This window comes from Lactuca serriola, chromosome 4 (genome assembly GCF_051521515.1).
Source record: "Lactuca serriola cultivar US96UC23 chromosome 4, Lser_US96UC23_V15, whole genome shotgun sequence".
NCBI classification, from domain to species: Eukaryota; Viridiplantae; Streptophyta; class Magnoliopsida; order Asterales; family Asteraceae; genus Lactuca; species Lactuca serriola.
Genome location: NC_136411.1, coordinates 224,619,929 through 224,644,917, shown reverse-complemented (window position 1 = coordinate 224,644,917; position 24,989 = coordinate 224,619,929). Strand labels below are relative to the sequence as shown.

Below are 24,989 nucleotides of genomic sequence, written 5' to 3'. Positions count from 1 at the left end.
GCATGCAACCCTAATTTGAGGATCTTTGTTTTCACTATTAGACATACAAGAATTAAACACAAAAACTTGAAACCCTAGGAGGCACATGTAATTTTCGAAATTAAGATATAGTTAGGGATATGATACATTCCTTTATTGTTATATTGTAATAACAATCAAATCCTTGAAAATCTTGAACTTTGGTAGCAAGCGCCACAAGTGTCGCGCTTCTAATGGCTCACAAACAAACCTAGCAACCAAGGATTACTATGGAAAGAGAGAAGGAGTGAAAAATTTGGCTCTAAGCCTTTCTTGGGTGCATGGGATGAAATCCAACCCTATAGGGGTTTATATAGGTGATAAGGAAGGTTTAGGATAAGGCAAATGTATCTTTGATAACCCTAATCCCTTAACTTTCTCCCTAAGGCTATCAAGGAACCCTTAGAGCCCAAAGAAGCCCTAGGACACTCTAGATTTCGTTCCCCACCTCTAAGGGATGTTTTGGAATGCTCAATTCTCAATTTTTGAAAATTGTCACCTTTAGTCCCTGCAGTTTCAATTAATTCCTTTAATCCCAAAATTAATTCCAAATTAATTTTTGATTAAATATTAATTAAACAATATAATTTCTAATTAATATATTATATCCATAATACATTAATAAATCATTTATCTTGTTTTCAAATGAATTTATTAACCATGTAATAAATTAATAAGTCATTCTTTTCTCTCCAACAGTTATCCTATTCAATTGCCAGGTTTGAAGGCGATCCAAAAAGACATTGCTACTATCAATTCAAGTACATACCAATTATCGTTACGGGCTTAGACACCTAATCCAACAGATGTATAATTCCCCCATCTTCATATTGTTCAATGTTAATCTTCCTCTTCATCAAAGATTGAGGAACTTTCGAGGTCTTGTTCACCACCATAGCCAACTCAATATCAGTGATTGCGAGGCAATCATAATAGTTAACAATGAACACCTTGATATTAGTAAAGCCAATGATAAAATCATCCTTGTTGTTCTATGGCAGCTTCGACACATCTGCATTGCTTAAAATCCTTGTCACAGTGACCAAGTTATTTAAGTTCGTCAATGGGAAATCAACAATCGAAAAATCACAGACTACATTATTTGCTCTAACAACCACATAGAGAAAAATTTTGCGGAATTCCTTTAAACAAGTTCTCACATGAAATAGTCATCACTTTTACGATCTTCACAAATAACCATACTTCCTCCTCAATTTTCCCTAAGACTACATGAAATCGCATCTTCAGTCTTTTGTATTCTTCTTTTTCATTGAAATTTTCAACTAACTTGAATTGTGAAGACATGAACATCATATGATTTAATGGGAAATCATGTTGATTGAAATCAAAGTTCTCAACCTCATAACTCTTCTTAGGTACTTTGCGAAAATATTCAAACTTCTCAATCGAAATAATTTCTTCGATAGTTTCATAACACCAATGCTTGTTGGGATCAACCTTATTTAATCCAGGTGGATCATTCTATCTTCGCCTCAATATGCTGTTAATTTGCCTTTGCCTTTCGATCTCCAAGGCTTGTTGCTTTTTCTTATCTTCTTTTGAAGGAGTCACCACAACATTGTTTCCTTTGTCTCCATGACCATCTTTTGAAATAGGTGGCATAGAGCTAGGACTAGAACCTTCAACACTTTCACTTAAAACAATCTATTTCGGAATAGGTCTTATTGTGGTTGTTGTTGAGGATGTTGTTAGTGAAATCGGAAGTGAAGTGGGTATCTGAGTTAACATCACCTTCCCAACAACCGCTCCTTTTTCAGAATCTTTCGATGACCCAACACCTCCACATCCTTTATCTCCCCCAAGTGACACTTGCTTCACAGGTGGAGCATTAGTTGGTAAGAGAAGAACCAACTCATGGATAGTAGGAAGCTCTGCTTTGAGATTAGCGTCAATAGAAAAAATCAACTGAGAAATTGATTCTTGAGAAATAGAAGATTGATTCGAAAGAGCATATTTCAAAATGGATTTTGTGATACTATTTAAGAATTCCTCCAACTTTGCAAAAACCTGGGAATCCTTTTCCAATTTCTCATCAAGCTTAGGCGAATAAGTGGTAGAGTATTCAACCAGCTTCGAAATGGCATCAAATTTTCCATGTAGGACAAAATAATTTTTCTCTATTTTCTCAACATATTTGGCCATCTCTGATTTAAGTTCATCCATCTTGAGATCCACAGACTCTTTCATATTCTTCACTTGCTCAACAAAAAGTTCATGATGCTCCTTAGTAACATCACGAAGCTTTTGAATCTCGTACTCAAAACACCGAATGTGCATTGATTACCGGGAGTTGAACAAGCTAACGGTCAAGAACCGTTACCCATTGCCGAGGATCGACGATTTGTTCGATCAGTTTCAGGGAGCATCTTGGTTCTCCAAGATCGATTTGAGGTCTGGGTATCATCAAGTGAGGGTGCGAGATGAAGACGTCCAGAAGACAGCATTCCGGACTCGTTATGGGTATTACGAGTTCGTAGTGATGCCTTTCGGACTCACCAACGCACCTGCGGTGTTCATGGATCTCATGAACAGAGTGTGCAGACCGATGTTGGATCGCTCAGTGATCGTGTTCATCGACGACATATTGGTGTATTCGAGATCCAGAGAGCAGCATGAGGAGCATTTGAGGGAGATCCTCGGAGTTCTGAGATCGGAGAGGCTTTATGCCAAGTTCTCCAAATGTGAGTTTTGGTTATGAGAGGTTCAGTTTTTGGGGCATCTCGTTAACCAGAATGGGATATTGGTCGATCTGGCCAAGATTGAGGTGGTCATGACGTGGGAGGTGCCGAGATCACCCACCGAGATCAGGAGCCTTCTGGGTTTGGCCGGCTATTATCGGAGATTTATTAAGGATTTCTCCAAGATCTCCATGCCACTCACCAAGTTGACCCAGAAGGGTGCTGCGTTTTCTTGGGGACCGGAGCAGCAGACCTCGTTTGAGACACTTCGCCAGAAATTGTGCGAAGCCCCAGTATTAGCCCTTCCGGAAGGGATGGAGGATTTTGTGGTATATTGTGATGCATCGATATATGGATTGGGAGCGGTGGTTATGCAGAGGGGGCATGTGATAGCATATGCATCGAGGCAACTTAAGCCTCATGAGTCGAGGTATCCCACTCATGATTTGGAATTAGGAGCAGTAGTGTTTGCCCTCAAGATCTGGCGACATTATCTGTATGGGTTCGGTGTACGATATACACGGACCACAAGAGCTTGAAGTATTTGATGGATCACCCTAACCTGAATATGCGCCAGAGGAGGTGGTTGGATGTGGTCAAGAATTATGATTGTGAGATCCTGTACCACCCGGGCAAGACTAATGTTGTAGCCGATGCACTGAGTCGTAGGGCGGAGGGCGCCCTGATGCGAGATGTTTGTTTGAGATTGACAGTGATGACCCCGGTGTTGGACGCTATTCGTGGGGCCCAGGCTGAGGCTGTGAGGCCAGAAAGCCAAAAGAGAGAGCGAGTTTTCAGGTTGGTATCATTTTAATGGAAGAGGGTCATCGATCGAAATTCTCGATCCATCCCGGGGCCACTAAGATGTATTTGGACCTAAAAAGGGAATATTGGTGGCCCTGTATGAAGAGGGATGTCGCATGGTTTGTTGAGAGATGCTTGACCTGTCGCAGGGTTAAGGCCGAGCACCAGCGTCCACATGGTAAGCTGCAGCCGTTAGAGATTCCCGAGTGGAAATGGGAACAGATTACCATGGATTTCATCACCAAATTGCCAAGGACTGCGAGGGGTGTCAATGCAATTTGGGTGATTGTGGACAGGTTGACGAAGAGTGCTCACTTCCTGGCCATCACTGAGAGCTCTTCCGCGGAGAGGTTGGCAGAGATGTACGTGAGAGAGGTGGTATCGCGGCATGGAGTGCCGATCTCAATTGTCTCGGATCAAGATGTACGTTTCACTTCCAGATTCTGGAAGAAGTTTCATGAGGAATTGGGTACAAAACTGCATTTTAGTACCGCATACCACCCACAGACTGACGGACAGAGTGAGCGGACGATCCAGACGCTTGAGGACATGATCCGAGCATGTGTGTTGGATTTCGGCGGGAGTTGGGACACGTATTTTCCCTTGGCAGAGTTTTCTTACAACAACAACCATCATTCGAGCACTGGTATGCCGCCCTTTGAGCTGTTGTATGGGAGGAGGTGTCGGACCCCTATTTGCTGGGGAGAAGTAGCAGCGTGTAATGGGTAGTACCGAGATTGTGCTTCAGACGACAGATCAAATTCAGCAGGTCAGACAAAGGTTGTTGACCGCTCAGAGTCGTCAGAAGAGTTATGCGGACAGACGCCGGTCCAAGCTCGAGTTTCAGGTCAGAGGGGCAAGTTGGGGCCCCAATATATTTGACCGCTCAGGTCTCCCCTTGGAAAGGAGTGATTCGATTCAGGAAGAGGGGCAAGTTGGGGCCCCAATATATTTGTCCTTTCAGGGTGATCACGAGGGTAGGAAGGGTAGCCTATTGTTTGGAGTTACCAGCAGAGTTGGGGCAGATTCATGACACTTCCCATGTGTCACAGCTGCGAAAGTGTATAGCCGACGAGTCGACAGTGGTGCCATTAGAAGATATTCAGGTGGATGCGAGTCTGAATTATGTTGAGAGACCGGTGGAGATTAGGGATCGGAAGATCAAGGTGTTGATAAATAAGGAGGTGCCTCTGGTGCAGGTCCAGTGGCGGCATCGGAAAGGGTCAGAGTTGACCTGGGAGCCAAAGCGTGAGATGCGGGAGCAGCATCCAGAGTTGTTTGCAGAGTGAGACTTCGAGAGCGAAGTCAAATTCTAGTGGGGGAGAATTGTAACATCCGGATTCCCAGGTATAGTATTTTATTCTTTTATTTTTGGAAGTTGTGAGGAGACTCGGCGAGTTGATGTTTAAACTCGCCGAGTATGGTCGTGGATTTGTATCCGGGTTGACAGCCAGACTCGGCGAGTTCATGAGTGGACTCGGTGAGTCCACGCTGTTTAATGAAACCCTAATTTCCTAGGTTTGGGACCTATTTAAAGGCCCTTAAGGTCGTCATTTGCGGCTACCAAACCCCAGAGAGAAACCCTAAGAGATCTAGAGCATTTGTGAGGGAGGAGAGGCCATTCTTGATCCTTTAGTTGGTGGATTTGCAAGAAGGAAGTGGCCAAGGCAAGAGGAGGCTGAAGGAGGTGCGATTTTGGTGACTTCTAAGTTCATAGAGCTCATATTGAGGTAATTGTTCGGACCCTCTTCAGTTTTGGTGTTGAATCTTAGTGTTAGGGTTTTCTAACCCCTTTAGAGGATGGATAAGTGGAGCATTTGGTCCCTTCTCGAGTCTATGCTTTGGATATGGACCCAAAGAGGTCCAGAGACCTTAACCCTTAGAGCTTTATGAGTCATTTTGGGAGCCATGAGATTGGGATGTCAGTTTTGGGGCTAAATAACCAATTTAGACCATTTAGATGTTATATGAGTGTCAAAGTCTGAACTTTACGTGATTATCATGCTTGGGAAGGCCAGATCTATGAATTTAAGGAACAGATCTGACCTCAGGAGGTCTATGGAGTTTGTGCATGGCACAAACTCGCCGAGTCCGAAGATCATACTCGACGAGTAGGATGAAGGTTTCCCGTATATCACTCAGCGAGTAGACTTGTCGAGTTGGGGAAATAACTCAGTGAGTCAAGGAGAGTTAGGGGGACTGGAGTTCAAGGAGGAACTCGCTGAGTTGTTCTTGAGACTCGGCGAGTTGAATTGGGGTGGCCCCACGATTCATGCTAGGTGTGACTCGTCGACTAAGGGGAAGGACTCGACGTGCCAAGAAAGGGACTAAGAGAGTCAGTGGACACGTGTAGACTCGCCGAGTCGCCCAAGTGCACTCGACCAGTCGGGTCAAAGTTTGACCATTGACTTTTTTTGATTTTGAGGGTTTGGTCAACAGTGAGGCCCTTAAGCCAAGAGAGGGGTAAAATGGTCTTTTACCCTTCTGAGGGTGTTAAGAAAGGTTTGAGTATAGTTCTTTATGAGAGTATTTACTTTATGTGATTAGGCGGAGGCTAGATCACATTTCTACCGAGTCAGAGACTTATCAAGACACCTGAGGTGAGTCTTCTCACTATACGTTACCTAGAGTGGTATTATGTGTTGACCAGAGGGTCTTATGTGTTATGTATGAGATTATGTGCTATGTGATATATGTATGTTGTATGATGTTATAGATCGAGCCGGAGGGTCCAACGAGCTATGACCGGACAAGAGGGTCCAACGAGCTACGGGACTGGAGGGTCCCCCTAAGACACATCAACCAGAGGGTCGTATTATAGCCTCGAGTGGCGTATGTGTTGTATGCGGTATTTTGGGGAACTCACTAAGCATTTATGCTTACAGTTGTTTTGTTATGTGTTTCAGGAACTAGCGAGGGCCGTGGGAAGGCGCCGGCGTGACTCGTACACACTGGAGAGTGTGAGAGGGAGAGAGAGAGAGAGAGAGAGAGAGAGAGAGTTGATTTTATGATCTTGGGATATATTATGTTTCAAAAACTAAGTATTGGAATTATTTGAAATCTTTTTAAATGAATTTGGTTGATGAAAAATGAAAAATTTGTTTTGAAATTTACGTTGTTACAGATCAACATTTGTGTTGTGGGTCGCCATTGTTATGATTCCAAAGATTGTATGAAGACAATGATCTTTGGAGAATTTAGGGAAAAGTTGATAAGAGAGCATAAACTCTACAAATAACACCACCAATTTCCTTTAATATACGACGGAGATTTTGAATTTGAACCGGTAACCAAGAAGATATTGCCATGTGGTGCATTGGTTATTTAACCGGTCGCCGTCAAAATCGCTACATCAAAAAAAGTGATCATCACAATTTCCTCAAATCCTGTGATATCCTGAACCGTCACATATGTTGGACCTTTAGTTGTTCCCAATTGGATATGAACAGCCATATAGTTCGAACTGTACGGACATTGTTTGAGGTTGGCATCTAGATACACTACAAGAAAAAACCTAAATAACTACGGAAAAATTCCGTAGTTAAAACATGATATTCCGTAGTTAAACATGATTAGAGACGGAATTTGCTACGGAACCATTCTATAGCAAAATTCTTCGTTAGTAAAGGTTTGTTACGGAATCCGTAGGACCTTCGCAACGGAATTTGCAACAAACTTATTCTGTAGCAAAATAGCTATGAACTATACCTGTAGCAATGTCGTAGCAAATTAACTATAATTTTTTCCATAACAAGTGTGTAGCAAATTAACTACGACCCAATCCGTAGTTCATCCGTTGCAAGTTAACTACAAACTAACCCCGTAGTTGATTTCCATAGTAAATCTACTACCGATTATAGCGTAGCAAATATTCCGTAGTGAATTTACGACAACAAAATTCCGCATCAAATTTTTCATAGTAACTTTACTACAGTTTATTTCCGTAGCAAATTTACTACAATACGCTTCTGTTGCAAATATTTCTTAGTAAAATTTATCACAGACTACTTTCGTTGTAGAAAAACTGTGACATAATAGATTCCATAGAAATCCAGCTACACAATACTACATAAAAACACCTGTAGTAACTCCATAAAAATATCAATAGCCAAAAATGGTGACACGATTAGTTCAAATACATACAAAAATGACTTAATTTTTATATCCAAAGCAAACTTATAGCAAAATCAGCATTATGTAAATGCAATAACAATTTATCAAAAATATTGTAGAAATCCTATGTGAAATGCTAATAAAAATTTCTAAGTTACCAAAATATTGTTTGTTGGTACAAAATATCACCAAAAAATACAGGTTGCCACAAAAGAAGACCATTCTTTGCGAATTTCATCAATATCAGCATCTGTGTATCCATCTTTGCCACCCCCAACGTAAGAAAAAAAATGTACTACAATATAAAGAGGGAAGAGCATGCAAAATCATGGGATATATACAAAAAAAATTGTAAGCAATTTGACATCATATACTACCCATCAATTTGAAAATTAAACATAGAATGGTCCTTTTAATTCGTTTTCTATTATTGCATTGTATTTTTAAATAAATGAAAGTACATTGTTGTTTCTTGCATGCATGTAACCTACTTTATCAATTATATAATTTGTCAAAACATGCGACCTTACATGTTATACTTTGTTTAGTTCTTGAAATTAGAGGAATGTAATAAAATGAAATTTTCAAAAGTTTAACCTACATGTTCCTTTCTGAAAGTAACAAAAATGACATAATAGCATCCTACTTTGTCAAAACATGGAAACTTACATGATATGCTTTGGTAATTTCTTGAAATTAGAGGAATGTAATAAATTGAAAAATTTTAAAGATTAAACTACACGTTCCTTTGCTCAAGTGACAAATACATATGTTAAAATAGCATCCTACTTTGTTAATTAATTGAAATTAGAGGAATGTAAAAAATTGACAAATTTCAAAGATTAAACTACACGTTCCTTTGCTCAACTGACAAATACATATGTCAAATAACATCCTACTTTGTTAATTAATTAAAATTAGAGGAATATAACGAATTGACAAATTTTAGTGGTAACACTCCTAGTACTATAGTTTTTTCTTTGATTTTTTTTTTCAAAAATAATTAAATTGTATTTTTTTTAAACCCAATATAATTTAATATACAATCCGTAACAAACATCTATTAATGATGTTTACAATCAACCAAAAATTATCTTTTTTTTATTGCCATCAACTATGTTTTCTTTTTATGTCTTTCATATGCTACTTTTTATGAAACCATAAGACATTAAGACAATAAGACATACTCTCTCAAAGAAGCATTGCCAACAGTCTGAGAAAATGTGATACACTTCACATGAACTTTTCATGCTCTGTTGATGAAGAAGCAACTACAATCACCCTCAAGAGAGCAAGGGTAGATAAAACAGCAACCTGGAAAGAAAAAGAAAAGTGAGTTTTAATCTTTGAAGAAAGAAAGGCCAAGCAAAAAAGTCCATCAAGTTGTAGGACAATCCAAACTTACTCCTCCACCAAATGAATGTCCACGGAGAATGATTAATATAAGGATATAACTACTAACTTGTCAAATACAAAGCAAATAAAAATAAAATGTATGTTCATTCATTGCAAATCACAGATTATGATAGGAAAAGATTGACTTCATAGTTTTAACAATATCATAAAAAATATATATTCTTTTACAAGTTCAATAAAATGAAGATATAGTTATGAAAGGTTAGAATTTATACAACATGTGTGTGCATATCAATGTTACGCGAGGTCCTGTATATTAGTTATGAAAGAAAAATGGAAAGTGCAACATTCACACAGACAATCATAGCAACAGGCCATTGTTGTGGTCAGGTTACCTTCAAGAGCTTCGTTCTTTGGTCTCTGATCCACCATTCTACCCTTGGAGTGAAAGTGATGAATAGATTTGACGGACCAATAACATTAGTTTCTCACCTTCTTTCTCTTCTCGCCAGCACGATAACGAGTCTCCGGTGGCGAGCCCCCTAATGTGCACTAGGGGGCGGTGTTCCAAGTTGCTTGGCGTAGGTATTTTTCCAGCCCTTTTCGCTTAGTCTAATGCTTTTGATTCTGGAGCTCTCAGCAGCCATTTGTCCACCTGGATTCATAGGTGTTGGGTCATCAACCACCCCTGCATACGCACCAAATTTCATCAGTGCCACCACTGTGTTCCTCTCTGCAAAAAACACACTTTCTCATATCACAAACATTCAATAAAATGATGCTCGTTTTGATCATTGACTTAAAAATGGATCAAAAGTCAAAACCTGCCATAAAATGAAGCCCAATTGAGGGCGGTCCGGCCACATGAATCTCTAAAATTAGGGCTGACACCGACGGTGACCGGACTGGAGGGCGGATGGAGGGTGTGGAAGGTGTGCACGTCGATCGAAGATACTTGAGGCGGAGGTCTAGATGTATACGATGTTGCTGGTTGTGAGCGGTCGTATTTAGAGGCTTGATGGTGGAAGGAATCAATCGGTCGTAGTGAGAGGCTTGATGGTTGAAGAAATCGATCGATTGAGATTGATAAAGAAGGAAGCAGGTAAGTAGAGTCGATCGATTGTGATTATGAAGGACCGCCATTTTAGGTTTAGTGGTGTTAGGCTTTTTTTTTTAATCGTGCGAGATAGGGAAACCGTTTTTAAGGATGGTAATCAAGAGTCCCTCTTCTAAAATAGTTATAAAAAATAGTTTAAACTATATTTATATTTAAAATAATATAAAAAAAATTAAAAAAATTATATTATATTATATTTTATATTAATCATATTTATCAAATAACTTATAAAAAAAATCTTTTTAAAATTATATAAAAATAATATCATTATCACAAAAATAAATATGATACTTCTTGTAATAGCATATGATTATCACTTTGTGGTGAAAGTTTAAATATATCTGAAACAATTATCACATTTAACCATAACAATAACTAGTTAAATAAACTGAAAATATATTAAGTTAAACTTGGAATAAACTCAAAGTATATGGGGTGAGAGTGGGAGTATGGGTGTGGATGCCGGTGGGTGGGATGAGAGTGGGTGCAGGGTAGAGTTAGTTGGATGGGTGAGTTGGTGTGGGGTGGGGTAGTGACAGTACTGGCTTATGGCTTAAGGCTTAAGGCATATGGCTTATGGTGTAGTGCTTAAGGTTTATGACTTGGGGTTAAGGATTAGGGCTCATGGGTTAGGGCTTACGACATAAGGCTTAGCTATGTCTTAAGGCTTAGGGATTAGGGCTTATGACTCTTAACTTATGGTTTAGGGCTTAAGGCTTAAGGTTAATGATGTACGGCTTATGAGGTTCATTCGGGGGCCAATACGTATAGATAAGGACCACAATCGAACTAACAGGATGGGACCCCCCCCCCACCATCCACCCACTACCACCACCACTAACAACAACAACTGTTTTCTTATAAGGTTTTGGCGGTTCTTGTTGACCTCAAATGCAACGTGGTTGCTACTATAATCTGGAACTCATAGTTAAAGAATGGCTTCAATCTTCTACATCACATAGTGGTTGCGTTGGGTTTGGGACCAAAACCGACTCATGCACAACCCTATTTTCTATTAAGAGGTTCAGTCGAGGTCCAATGCGCATCAGAAAGCACCACAATCGATGAAACAAACGGGATGTGACCAGCCCCTACCAAACTATTTCTAAGATTTTGGCGGTTCTTTCTTACCTCAAATGCAACATGGTTGCTACTAAAGTCTGGACTCACAGTTTAAGAACGGATTCAATCTTAAATATTAGAGGTGGGAATCGGTTTCGGTTTATGGGTGTTTTAGTTTCCTTGAATCGGTTTCCTTGGTGTGAGTCGTGAACTCGTGAGGATTATGAGTCGTAAATACTGAATACTGAATACTGAAAACCATTAAATGGTATAAGGTCTAAAATGTATTTTACTTTATATTGGTTATTTAATATTTTATTTAATGTATAAAATATAAAAATAATTTTTTAATTATGTAATTAGTAATTGCAATTCAAAATTTTAGTTTTAAGGGTTTAAACTTTACTTGAGAAACCTCCAAACACTTAAAATTGCATACCGGAAACTTCTATTGTATACTACTTATGGTTTTTATATTATAGTATAATAGCTTCGACCTATGAACTTGTAGCAAATTCTATAGCGACATAGCTACAGATCTTGACTCCGTAACAAATGATGTAGCAAGCTAGCTACAGACTTAGATGTGGTAGCAAATTTTGTAGCAAAATAGCTACAGATTTTGATTCCGTAACAATTTCTGTAGCAAAGTAACTACAAAATTTAAGTTGTAGTAATAGTTGTAGCAAAATACCTACGCCTTATAATTCTGTAGCAAATTTCGAAGCATGATAACTACGGACTCCGATTGTGTAGCAAAATTCTGTAGTTATTCAAATATTAGCTATAGAATGCAATTTTGTAGCTAATTCCATAGCAAATATACCTACGTCTAACTAGTTCGTAGTATATTCCATAGTAGAATAGCTACGGTTTTTAATTCTATAGTAAAATTCCGTAGTTATTCAAATATCACCTATGGAATGTAATTCTGTAGCAACCTCCATAGCAAAATAGCTACGACAAGCCATTCCGTAGCATAATCTGTAGCAGAATAACTACGGATTTTACTTTCGTAGCAAATTTCCGTAGTTATTTCGACTTTTTCTTGTAGTGATAACATCATTCCTTCGCTTTGAGGTAAGGCTCATTCGCTTTTGGGATTGTAAAGCGAAATAATATACCATACTTTGTGAAAGCTTAGTTTTGAGTTGGTAGTACTCAAAACCTCAAGGATTTTAGTGCAAATGTGTGTCAAAGAATGAGTGAGAATCAATTAAAAAATATGCAATTAGTGCTATCAAATATCATTTGATATGAAAACAGTTGGATCCCGGGCAAAGATCTTTGCATTCAACATCAACAGAGATGACGAACTGCATGCATAGGTTCCCGTGAATTACAATTGAATACTCATTGATGAGCATGGAAGGGTTTCTTTTTATCAGTTTCAAAAGGTAGGCTCAATTTTGCTCAATACCACAACTTAACATAAGTATGATTTGATTGAACAAAATTACTTAGATGAACAATGTTGTCAAGAACAAGTATGGTTGGATGTGTTTTGATATATCAAGAAATTAGAAAGATATTCAGACTGAAATCATATTCAAAAAAAATATGAAGTATTGTACTGTGTTGGGAAAAAATGTCTTGGTTATAGAACATATTATCGTGATCACGCATGTCAAATGCAATATGATTTTTGAATATTGAAAAAAGGTATTGAAACAAGTGTTTCGTGATAATATTGAACTAGAATGTTCACCGTCAATTCCTTAGTAGTTAGGATTGTTGATTTTCACCATCATCACGAAAGAATGAATCAGGATCATAAACACAAATTGTGGCAATGTCTACATTTCCGTTGGTTTCTACCAGAGATGCCGAGCATATGCAGTGATGCATGTGATGATGATAGAATTTTTGGTGAAAAAGATTGGTTAACAAAACTCATTGTACCTCTGCAAAATATATGGACTTTGTAGAAATCTCTTCACTCAATATGAGAAGAGAAAGGTAGCTCTTCGACTAATATGAATATAGCATAATTGGGAAGGAAAACTTGTCGTGAGAGATCCATTAAGGCTTCGAACAGATAAAGTCTATGAGCCTTCACGTTAACACACAAAAGCATGCTTCTAGAGACTCCTAACTAGGACTATAGTTCGAAATAATACTTGTTCCCCTTTTGAATATGATCGTTGAGCATTCGCCACCACAACATGTTGTTACAATGAGCCACAAAAAGTTAAACACAATATGAAATAAAAACAAGAAAATCTTTTTGGGTTTTTAGTTTTTTAAAAACAAATACAAAACCAAATAAGAAAATCTTTTTGGATTTTTGTTTTCAAAAATTAAAGACAAAAAATAAGAAATTTTATTCTTTGATTTTTTGTTTGTGAAAATTAAAGATAAAAATAAGAAAATCTTTTTGGGTTTTTGATATTTGAAAGAAATCAAATAAAAACAAACTTATAAAGTGTTATCTAGTGACATTCGATGTAAGAAGTAGCAACTCCCAAGGATATTGTGCATCGAACAACTTTCTCCCCAACAAAGTGAACTGAGGTCATAATGATTCTGAGGAATTGCCAAAGCGAACGTATGCGAACGCTAAACATGAAAAGTAACCTATGAACTATTTAGTAAAACACCAACCAAATCGACATATTTTCAATCAAGAAGAACCACGAAAAAAACTTGCGTCGATCATCCCTAAGCCATTCAAAATCCTAAAAAACGACTTCTCATTTATAGATTTTGTAAATTTATCTGCAAGTTTATCTATTGTTTTCAGAAAATGAACCTCTATTTTCCTTTCTTCTACATGATCTTTGATGAAGTGATAGCGAAGAGCAATGTGTTTGGTTTTCGAATGTTGGACTGGATTATGGAAAATGTGAATGGCACTTTGCGAGTCACAATACAAATGAATCTTCTTCATATTGATTTCATAATCATGCAGTTGAATTTGTATCCAAATAACTTGAGAAGTGCAAGTTGCAGCAGCCACATACTCTACTCCTGTGGCTGAAAGCAAAACACATGTCTGTTTCTTCGATTGCCAGCTTACTAATTTGCCATCCAACAATTGGCATCTACCTGTTGTGCTTTTGCAATCAAGTTGACATCCACTTAGGTATGCGTCTAAGAAAGCTTGTATAAATAATCCTTTCTTCTATGGATACCAAAGACCCCACAAAACTGTTCCTTTAAGATAGCAAAATATGTTCTTCACAACATTGAGATGGGGTTCTCTCGGGTTCGATTGGTACCTAGCACGGTTACAAACACTAAAAATGATATCAGTTCTATTTGTTTTTAAGTATAAAAGCGAACCAATCATGCTTCGATATGTAGTTAAGTCCACTATTGGCTTATCTAACGAAGGATTCAAACGTGTTCCCACTGCCATCGGTACTTTCACTTTTGTGTTATTTGTCATTATGAATCTTTCAAGCAGGTTGCGCGCATATTTTTCCTGATTTATGAAGATACCTTCCATTCTTTGAAGAATATGTAAACCTAGAAAATTATTAATTTTTCCCATCATGCTCATTTCGAACATGCTTTTTATAAGCTCTTAAAATCCCTTAGACAATGAAGGGTCCGTCAAACCAAAAATTATATCATCGACATAAATTTGAACAAGCATCAGGTGATTCCCATCTTTATTTCAAAAATAAAGTGGTATCAACTAATCCTTGTTTAAATTTAGCATTTTTCAAAAGATTGGTTAAGGTTACGTACCAGACACGAGGTGCTTGTTTCAATCCATAAATTGCCTTATCTAAAACATAACAGTAATCAGGATACTTATCATTGATGAAACCAGGTGGTTGTTCGACATAGACCGTTTCCTTAAATACACCGTTTAAGAATGCACACTTGACATCCATTCGATATAAATCGAAATATTTATGCATTGCATAAGCAAGAAAAATTCTAACAGCCTTGATTCTTGCAATAGGGGCAAAGGTGTCCTCATAATCTATTCCTTCTTGTTGAGAATAACCTTTAACAACTAATCTTGCCTTATTTCGAATTGCATTGCCTTCTTTATCAATTTTATTCTTGAAAATCCATTTTAACCCAATTAACAAAACATCTTTTGGTTTAGGAATTAATCTCCAAACTTTGTTTTGTTCAAATTCTGCCAATTCAGATTGCATTGCAACAACCCAATATGAGTGTTCTAATTCAACGTTTACTGTTTTGGGTTCGAGTTTCGAAATAAACACGTTCAACATACAGTACTCCTAATGAACATTAAGTGCTTCATTTTTAGCTCAAATTTGTGCTCATGTCATGACTCCAGCATGTGGATCATCAAGAACCTGTTTCTTTGGACGATTATGTGTCCATTGATATATTGGATGATATGCAAGATCAAAATCTAAAGGTGCATCTTCGAATACATCATCTGCTTCTGAACCTACACCTACATTCGAAACATTGTCAGCAACATCATGAAACTCATTAGTTAGAACATTTAGATCATTAGGAATCGACCCATTTAGCTCACCCTCAACTAATGGATTCGAATTGAGATGCTCCCCCTCAACATCATCATTGTCCTGTACATGCTCCCATTCGACATGAGATGTAGTTCAAACATGCTCCCCCTCAACGGTTGAATCTAGATTGTCACCATGTAATGTAGAACTCAAGTGCTCCCCCTCCACTTGATTACCCGTCGAAACCGGTATACATTCAAAATTCACTCGTGAAGTTAAAGTAGAATGAGAATCATCTTCTGCCCTTGTAACAGTCAAATCATCTAAATGCTTCAATTCTTTAGGAATTCGATTATCATCAACATGGTTTTCAACATCAATAGCCCTTTCTAAAACATCAAAAATCAAATCATAATCAACATCATAAGAATTCATGATTTCAAACTCATCATCTATTTCAGAAATTATAGGCTTTTGTATGAATGACTGTTCGACTCGCTTGAAATAATGTTCATCAAATGTAAGATTGAAAGTTTCTTTGATCTTTCTTAGTCGTTTGTTGAACACTCGATATGCAACGGAAGTATGCGAATACCCAAAGAAAATTCCTTCATCAACATTTGACTGAAATGTTGAAAGATTGTCCTTGAGATTCATTATAAAACACATGCAACCAAAAACATGAAAGAATTTAACATTAGGCTATCGTTTTTAATGATCTCATAAGGTGTGATGCTAAAATTACGATGAATAAAAGAATAATTGTGTGTAAAACACGCCGTCGAAATAGCTTATGCCCAAAGATATTGTAGTAGATTCGCATATGTAAGCATGCTTCTTATAGCTTCGCATAGATAACGATTCCTCCTTTCGACTACAACAGTTTGTTGTGGTGTGTAAATAGACGAAAAGTTATGTGAGATTCCCACCTCAGTCAAGAATGAATCAAGAATTTTATTCTTGAATTCTGAACGCTTATCACTTTTAATTCTTTGAACTTTCTTATTTAGACTCAACTCGATGTTTTTGATCAAATCAATCATCACTTGAGCTGTTTCAAACTTCTGACGAAGAAAGAAAACCCAAGTAAACCTTGAAAAATTATCAGTATTGACCAATATGTACGTATTCTTATAAAGTCTCAACATTCGAAGGTCCACATAGATCAATGTGAAGAAGTTCCAAAGGTTCGATGATTTTTGATTCAATGACAATTGGATGACCTTGTTTATGTTTCTTTCCTTATTCACAAGTAGCACATCACAAATCATTTTCAATTTTGAAAACAGGTAAACATCGAACTAGATTATGTAAAACCAATTTGTTAAGATTTTTGAAATTTAGATGGGATAGACAATGATGCCATAACCTGCTAAGATCAAATGAAATTTTTGACAGTATACACATAGAGGGAACTCCAACAATAGGTTTCATGTCAAGTGTGAACATGTCTCCTTTTCTTTTCGACTTAAGAAGAATCTCCTTTGTTTCCCTGTTATAAATGATGCTACCTTCTTAATCGAACACAAATTGATTGCCAGTACCCACAACTAGTTGCGAAACACTAATCAAATTATGTTTTAAGCCTTCGACATACGCCACTCTATTCACAACGAACTTTTCATTCGTTGCCTTGCCATATCCCTTGACTTTGTATTTTTTGTTTTTTCCAAAATTTACTACTCCTACATTATCTAGCTTTTGATAATCTAGCAAATTCTCAATTCCACTATCACTGTACCTATGCTCATCATATTGCTCGTCACATAATACCTATGATCATTTAGAAAAATTTAGGTCCCCAAGACCTTTTAGGTCCTTGGACATTAGTTTGAAATGCATTATGAAAATATGTACCTAATACCTAATTTCGAACCTTTGACTTTAAACTATCAACTAAGTCAATTTTGGAAGATTTGGGCATTGAAATGTAATCATTCAATAAAAAGGTTCAACATTGATTTTCCCTTTTCCATTGTCAGTTCAATGTCCTTCATCCTTATTCTTGGGAATTTCTTTCCACTTTTACATAGATGGATTCGACTCGTATGAAAACGGACTTCCATTCATCGAATTATTTAAGTATTTCTCGTAAGCATACTTGATTGGCTCTTGAGAATACTTTCCCGACTGATATCACTTTCCTTTACCTTCGAGCCAATGATTGATGTTTTTCACATCACTTCTTCCTTTCGCAAAGGATGCTTTCACCTTTTGCTTCGAACCAGGATTTGGAAAATGTGGATTTGTGGGCTTAAAAGGTTCATTTTTCTGTCCTTGAACATCTAATCTCTCAAAATTTTGTTTTGGAAAAGACTGTTTTGGTGAATTTTGAAATCGATTTTGGTATTGATTGTGATAACGAACAAGATTTCAATTAAAAATATTTTGACCTTGTTGAAAATGTCTTTTTCCATGACTTGGTTTGATGTTTCTTTGTTTATTATGTCAAAAAATACTCTTTTGATTCTTGTTTTGAACAACACTTTCATTTTTATGATTTGAACCCACATTTCTTTGATTTTGATTTTGAACAAAATTTCTATTACCTTGGTTTTGAACATTTTGAGATCGAACTTGATTTTGAACATTATTTTGTCCTTTTGAAAAAATATTTTGCTTTTGAGAAGGCTTCTTTTAAACAGACGTTTTATTTTCAGAAAACGTCTTAACTGCTTTAGTTGATTTTTGCTTAAGACTTTGTTTTTGAAAAGCTTTGAAACTTTCCAATAAACTTTGTGTCGAGCTTTTGAACTTGAAATACCTTCCTCACAAAAAAATTATGAACACTTTCCTTGAAAACTTTTGTTTTTGTCTTTTGAGATTTCAGAACAGTTTCTTTCGTTTGATTAACAACCCTTGATTTTTCCATTTTTACTTCCCAAACACGTTTTGGTTTTTGTCTTAGAAAATTCGTTGAGTTTTTGTTCAGACCATTTTCAATTGTGCTTTGGTTTGAATACAAACCATATTTTGTCACATCTTTATTATCTTCCTCAACCAGTTTGTTTAATTATGGATTCACCTTTTCACCATTTCCAGAAGTGACAAACACTTGGTTTGGAAATACAACCTCATATGTGCACTTGAATGATGGATAGACAACTAAATTAGATTCTAGATAATGTGGACCTTTGTCTTTCAACACCTTTTTGAACTCCTTTGATTCTTCATAGACTTGTTCGACAACGACTCTAGGAATATGTGTTTCATTTGAAACATTATCCTCGTCACTTTCACATTCTTCCACTACAACTCGATCAAGAGGATAACAAACTTTTAATGTAGAGGGTAGACCACTATTAACCTTTACCATTGAATCATGACAAATTTATTTTCCTTTCGCCATCGAATTGACATTAATAACAGATAACTGAGAACAATCTACAATTTCCTCTTCCTCAATTTCACTGATATTATCGGAATCATCTTCGAAATTGGCAAAATTTTGTTGAGAGTCTAATGTTGAATCTCAGCCATCTTCAAAATTTTAACTTGTTCATTTTTAGATAGAGTTTCATTAACTATATGCACAAGATCATCAACATTTCAGCATTCATCAATATTAACTATTCCATATGCATAGGAGTCATTAGGAACTTCATCAAACTCGTAAATTTTCTTTTCACGGTCATAAGAAGTAGCATCTACATTTTATCTTTCATAAGCTAAGAATGGTAGTAATTTTCGATGTTATTCTTTGCAAAGATCATAAGAATGATGCAATTTAGTAAGCTTAGCATACAAACGTTTTGCAGAGTTACAATAGATATTTATTTGTTTAACTAACAAAATATTATCATTCCTAACCAAATCCCTATCTACTGTAATGTTTCGTAATTGAAGCTCTAAGTTCTCTATCATACTCTTCTTAACTTCCAACTTATTTCGAAGATCATATAGTAATGATTTCGATTGTTCAGCTTCTCTACTAACGAAAATCAACATATCATTAAGATAGGAAAGAGTATCATCAAAATCTGTTAAAACTGCATGATAAGTACTATAGGGAATATTAAGAGATTCAAGAAGATTATGTACGTTCGAAATCATTGGAGATTTTTTGGCTCCAGTTGAGACAAAGCATGTTCCACTAACCTTCTTATCATTCAATGTATCCACTTAGAATTGCGCGAACATTGCTCCATGGGTAGGATTCCTAATTTCCTCATCATCAAACCTGGACGACCAGATTTGATATGTTCCATCACTTTCAACTCCTCCCTTCGCCATCAAGGAAAGTCCCTTGGTTCGAGCCTTTAACTCCTCAGTTTTCCCATTGTAGTACACTTCATCTTTCACCCTCTCCTTCTTCTCCTCCTTCTTTCGCAACATGCAATCTTTGGCCAAGTGATTCGAACCATTACATTAGTTGAAATCATAGCCCGAATCTCTTTTTAGCTTTAATGGTTGCTTATCAATCAAAGTCTTTCCTTCCTTCTGCTCCTCCTTTGAATCTACTTTTGCACCTTTACATGTTAAGCTATTTCCTTTGAATTATCCTTTTAGCTTTAATAGCTTCTTGTCAATCACATTCTTTCCTTCCTTTTTGTACTTTGGATTGAACGAATTTTTGAAGAACTTTTTCACTTTATTATTCAAGTAATAAGCCACCGCTTCATCCTCAGAATTAACCAAAAATCCTTCTTCTTCAAGATCCTCTTGTTCACCGAATTTGATTTCAGAGTCCTTTGCAGTCACTTCCAACATCATAGCCAAAGTTCCTTTTAAGCTCAACTTTCCTTCTTCAGCAATCTCATTTATCTCACTTTCATGGGCCTTAAGAACATTGTACAAATCAGCCAACGAATAACCATCAACACTCTCTTGAGTTTTGATCATTAGGCTTATGTCCCTCCATTCTTTTCGCAACCCTATTAGGAAATTCAGATTGTATTCTAGAGTCGAACGAGTAACACCATAACGAGTACATTTAAAGATCAACTCGTTCAAGCGATCATAGTATAACTCAATGGTTTTGCTATCTTTCTGCTTAAACTCACATAATTCTATCAAGCACTGCTTCACTGAACTTTTCTTGGTCTTCGTACTTCCTTGATATTTCTCTTTCAACGTGTCCCGAATCTCCTTTGTCGTTTTGCAACTTCAGATGTAGTTTTAAACTACTGGTGGAAGAGAACCACGTAGTTCTCGAAGGCATTTCCTATCATTTGCTTTCTGTTTATCTATTTTCAAAGCAATCTTAGAAGAAGAACCAACAGTTCCAACTTGTTCAAGCCTTCCATGATGATAGTTTCCGCTTGTGATACACCTCCAAAGATCTTCATCTATGTCATTGAGATAATCCTCCATTCAATCAGGCCACTGCTCATAATATTAAGGAATGAGCATTGGAATCTTCGGAGATGATCCAAGCAAGTGAGAAAAACTTGACATTATGTTCGTATTGAAGTTCGCCATTTTTGTATGGACAAAAGTGATTTTTGATTCAGAATAGATATCCAAAAGGAGAATCAATCAGAAATTGATCAGTAAACACTCTATTTAACAAAGAATGTGCAGAATATAAATAAAACAATCAACTCAAACAAGTTTTATGTTTCAATATCGTGGAAAACTTTGAATCAGAAAGAGCAATTCAAAGATATTGAAAAAAATGCGAGAAAACTGAATATGACTAAATGAATCCTACTATGATGCCAATTTATGTGTGTAAGAATCGAGTTATGAATAAGAAATCAATCATTAAAATCAATAAGAACATTATACGTAAATAAGATCTGATTGGCTCATTAACCTCTGAAAGGAGTAGATAAGTTCGAGAGAGTTTACAAGAAAATGAATGATGCATAATTTACTCTCTACCCCTATACTTACTCTATTTATAGAGTGTTACATACGCATAAAAAATATGCAAGGACCCAACATTCAAATTCGACATCAACATGTGCCTTGCAAAATACATACACTTCGAAATACATAATTTCGCACCCTAACAGACTTAGTTCTATTTCGACTTCTCGCTATACATTTCGAACCCTATAGGACTAAGAGAATTTTTTTACAAAACATTTTCTAAAAATGTATTCTTAGAAGAAAAGTATGTGACGCGTGCAATAAGTCGGAGCTCAAGTAAGTTATTCCCAAAATACCCACACTTGTTTTTCTATATTATGTGTTCTCTAGTATGAATTGCATGTTAGAATTTAGGCTAGGATCTGATCAGGATTTGTATGAAAGAATGCTTGCTTAGGAGCGATGCATTTTTATGCATGTTATGTGTTATTGAGTGACGAAGGGGTTTATGCTTACAATAATAGAGTACGAGCATGCTATTTTGTTAGAATGTGATTGTAAGAATGCAAGCTATACATTTCAAACCCTATAGGACTAAGAGAATTTTTTTACAAAACATTTTCTAAAAAGGTATTCTAAGAAGACAAGTATGTGATGCGTGCAATAAGTCGGAGCTCAAGTAAGTTATTCCCTAAATACCCACACTTGTTTTTCTATATTATGTGTTCTCTAGTATGAATTGCATGTTAGAATTTAGGCTAGGATCTGATCAGGATTTGTAAGAAAGAATACTTGCTTATGATAGATGCATTTTTATGCATGTTATGTGTTATTGAGTGACGAAGGGGTTTATGCTTACAATGATAGAGTACGAGCATGCTATTTTGTTAGAATGTGATTGTAAGAAAGCAACTTAGTAGTTATGGGATGATCCTTGGAGCAAGTACTAATAGTTGTGGTGATGGTTCTAGATGCAGTTCAGGGTCTGGTTCTAGATCTGGGAATGTTGAGGCTCATGATTTGATTGCCATAAAGGTTGTGAGGGTCATCTTGGAGGATCAGTTGGGTATGTTCAGCATGATCAAGGATGAGTTATTAGCTTTGGTGGATGACGTCTGAGAGTTATTTAGGCTGAGATGGTGGCTGTCAGCCCAAGACTCATGAGATCTATTTTTGGGACTTTCACGCTTGTGTGGATATTGAGGTCTTCCAGAAAAAGAGCCCATTATGAATATGCGATGGATTGCAAACACGGAGAGCGCATTTCTGATGAGTTTTTTCCTAGATGCGGCGAAGGCTAGGTTCGTTGCATGCCTTTTGCGAGATGAGGTATGAAATTGGTGCGGTGGAGTGTTCTTGGTTTTTGGAGTAGAGGTGATTAAAACCATGTCCTAGACGAATTTTGTTACCAGGTTCAAGGTAGATATTTACCGGCAATTGAGGTACATCAGTTGGCTCAAGAATTCCAGACTTTCATGCAAACTACAGAGATTGTGGCAGAGATCACCGCCAAATTTAGGGAGAGAGCGCTAATGGTTACGCAATACATTTATGATGAGGAGATAAGGATGACAAGGTATCATGACAAGATGGTGATTAACATTAGGGAGTTTGTTAGTATGATGATCTGCAATACAGTTGATGAGATGGTTGATTTGGCTCGGAAATGGGAGATTGAGTTGGAGCTTCATGGGAAGATGAATGATCCATAGTTTTAGACTGCAATGATGTCAGCTAAGAAGTCCAAGACTTCTGATTCATATTCTAGTAGCCAGTAGAGTTGGAGCCATTATGGCATGTGTGGTAGGTCGCACGAGGGATCTTGTCGTGCGACTGGATTAGGATGTTTCAACTGGGGCACCCACTCCAACCACCTTGACGATCACTAATGGCCGTCCAGTCAAGACGGAGGCCCATATGGTGAAGATCTAAGCTTTCCAGTTGACAGTAGAGGAGGCTAGATCAACGTTGGATGTTGTTTTTGGTAAGTATTTATCACTTTATTTTATGTTTTTTTTCCATATTTGTGCTTATTGTTATGTTTGTGATTAGGTATGTTCCTAGTCAATGTTATACCTACTCTTGTTCTATTTGATTTTGGTGCTAGTATATTGTTTATGTCGCTTGTATTCTACAAGATTTTTGTTATCGCTTTGGGAGTAATTGACCACCCTCTTGTGGTGGAGATTATATATGATCATACTGCTAATGCATCAAGTGTATATCGGGATTGTGTTTTAGAGATTTTTAGTGTGAAATTTCCAATCAAACTCATTCATATTCTTCAAAGAGAGACGCGCGTTAGTGTGGGTATGGATTGGTTGAGCCGGTTTGGCAATGTGACAAACTGGGAGCATTAGATGGTACAAGTTCAAACACTAAGTGGGGGATAATTGGTTATTCATGACGAGGGTGCACAAGGAGGCTCAACCATTTATTCAACTACGAGGGCTAGGAAGTACTTGTAGCATCGTTGGTCATGATTTATGGCTTATACTATGGATGCTCGGGTTGAGGCGAAAAATACTATCAATGATGTTCATATAGTCCGAGAAATTCTAGATGTGTTTCCCGAGGATCTACCGTGAGTGCCTCTTGAGATGAAGGTCGAGTATATGATTAATCTTCCAGGTGTAGCTCCGATAGCCAAGACACCTTATCGCCTTGCACCTCCCGAGATGCAAAAGTTGTCCACACAGCTTCAGGAGATGTTGGAAAAGGAATTTATCTGACTGAGCAGTTCAACGTAGGGGCACCTATATTATTCATCAAAAAAGAAGGATGGATCGCACCGGATGTGCATTGAATATAGGTAGATGAACAAGCTCACAATGAAGAAATGTTATCCGCTTCCAAGGATAGATGATTTATTTGATCAACTTCAAGGTGCATCTTGGTTATCCCAAGAATGATTTGAGGCCAAGTTACCACCTGATGATGCTCAGGAATGAGGATATTCAGAAGATGGCCTTCAGGACTCATTATGGTCATTACAAGTTCATGGTGATGCCATTTGGGCTCACCAATGCACCAACGACGTTCATGGATCTCATGGACTGGGTATACAGGCCAATGTTGGATCGGTCAGTGATCATGTTTATCTATGATATCTTGGTCTATTCTAATACCAATAAGCATCATGAGGTACACTTGTAGGAGGTTCTTGGGACTTTGAGGAGAGAGAGGATTCATTCCAAATTCCCCAAGTGCGACTTTTGGTTATGAGGGGTCTAGTTCTTGGGACACCTCATCAACCAAAAACGAATCTTAATTGATCCGGCTAATATTGAGGCAGTGATGTAGTGGGGGGTTTTGAGGTCTCCATCTGAGATTCAAAGCTCCCTTGGTTTGGCTCGGTATTACTAGAGGTTCATCAAGGATTTCTCAAAGGTAGTGGTACCTTTAACTCATTTGACAAAAAAAGACTGCTGCTTTTTGTTGGGGGCCTAAGCAACAGGCAATGTTTGAGAATTTGAGGCTGAAATTATCTGAAGCACCTGTTTAGACCAGTCTCGAGGGTGTTGAGGATTTTGTGCTCTACTGTAATGCACCGATCACAAGGTTGGGAATTATGCTTATGCAGCAAGGTCGAGTCATTGCATATGCTTCAAGGTAGTTAAAGCCTCATGAAACAAGTTATCTGACTCACAATTTGGAGCT

The 24,989-nt window shown here is 37.3% G+C and overlaps 1 protein-coding gene and 1 long non-coding RNA gene across 4 annotated transcripts; both read right to left on the bottom strand.

The window, feature by feature from the left end:
• Window positions 1-7,589: 7,589 nt before the first annotated feature.
• Window positions 7,590-10,186, bottom strand: LOC145096777 (uncharacterized). Of its 3 annotated transcripts, XR_013704065.1 has the most exons (4): window positions 9,815-10,186; window positions 9,386-9,723; window positions 8,822-8,948; window positions 7,592-7,929 (listed from the first exon to the last, which is right to left on the bottom strand). It is a non-coding gene; the product is annotated as an uncharacterized LOC145096777 (long non-coding RNA). The 3 variants fall into 3 exon arrangements; XR_013704062.1 differs by having other exon boundaries at window positions 7,590-8,948; XR_013704064.1 differs by having other exon boundaries at window positions 7,590-8,948; window positions 9,483-9,723; window positions 9,815-10,184.
• A 4,384-nt stretch (window positions 10,187-14,570) lies between these two features.
• LOC145099205 (uncharacterized) lies at window positions 14,571-18,888 on the bottom strand. The gene is made up of 5 exons (XM_079036799.1): window positions 18,598-18,888; window positions 15,840-16,196; window positions 15,453-15,692; window positions 14,866-15,188; window positions 14,571-14,640 (listed from the first exon to the last, which is right to left on the bottom strand). The coding sequence occupies exons 1-5, from the start codon at window positions 18,886-18,888 to the stop codon at window positions 14,571-14,573; spliced, it is 1,281 nt and encodes a 426-aa protein (XP_078892925.1).
• Between the last annotated feature and the right edge of the window lie 6,101 nt (window positions 18,889-24,989).

Bases quoted from the DNA above. Each gene is read 5' to 3' on its own strand.
- LOC145099205 (XM_079036799.1), bottom strand. From the start codon at position 18,888: ATGGTAAAGGTTAATAGTGGTCTACCCTCTACATTAAAAGTTTGTTAT. The intron at 16,197-18,597 runs GTGAATCCATAA...TCAACATTTCAG, and splicing joins CTTCTGGAAATGGTGAAAAG to TCAAATGTTGATGAAGGAAT. The intron at 14,641-14,865 runs GTACGTAACCTT...ATAATTTTCTAG, and splicing joins AAACAAGCACCTCGTGTCTG to GTTTACATATTCTTCAAAGA.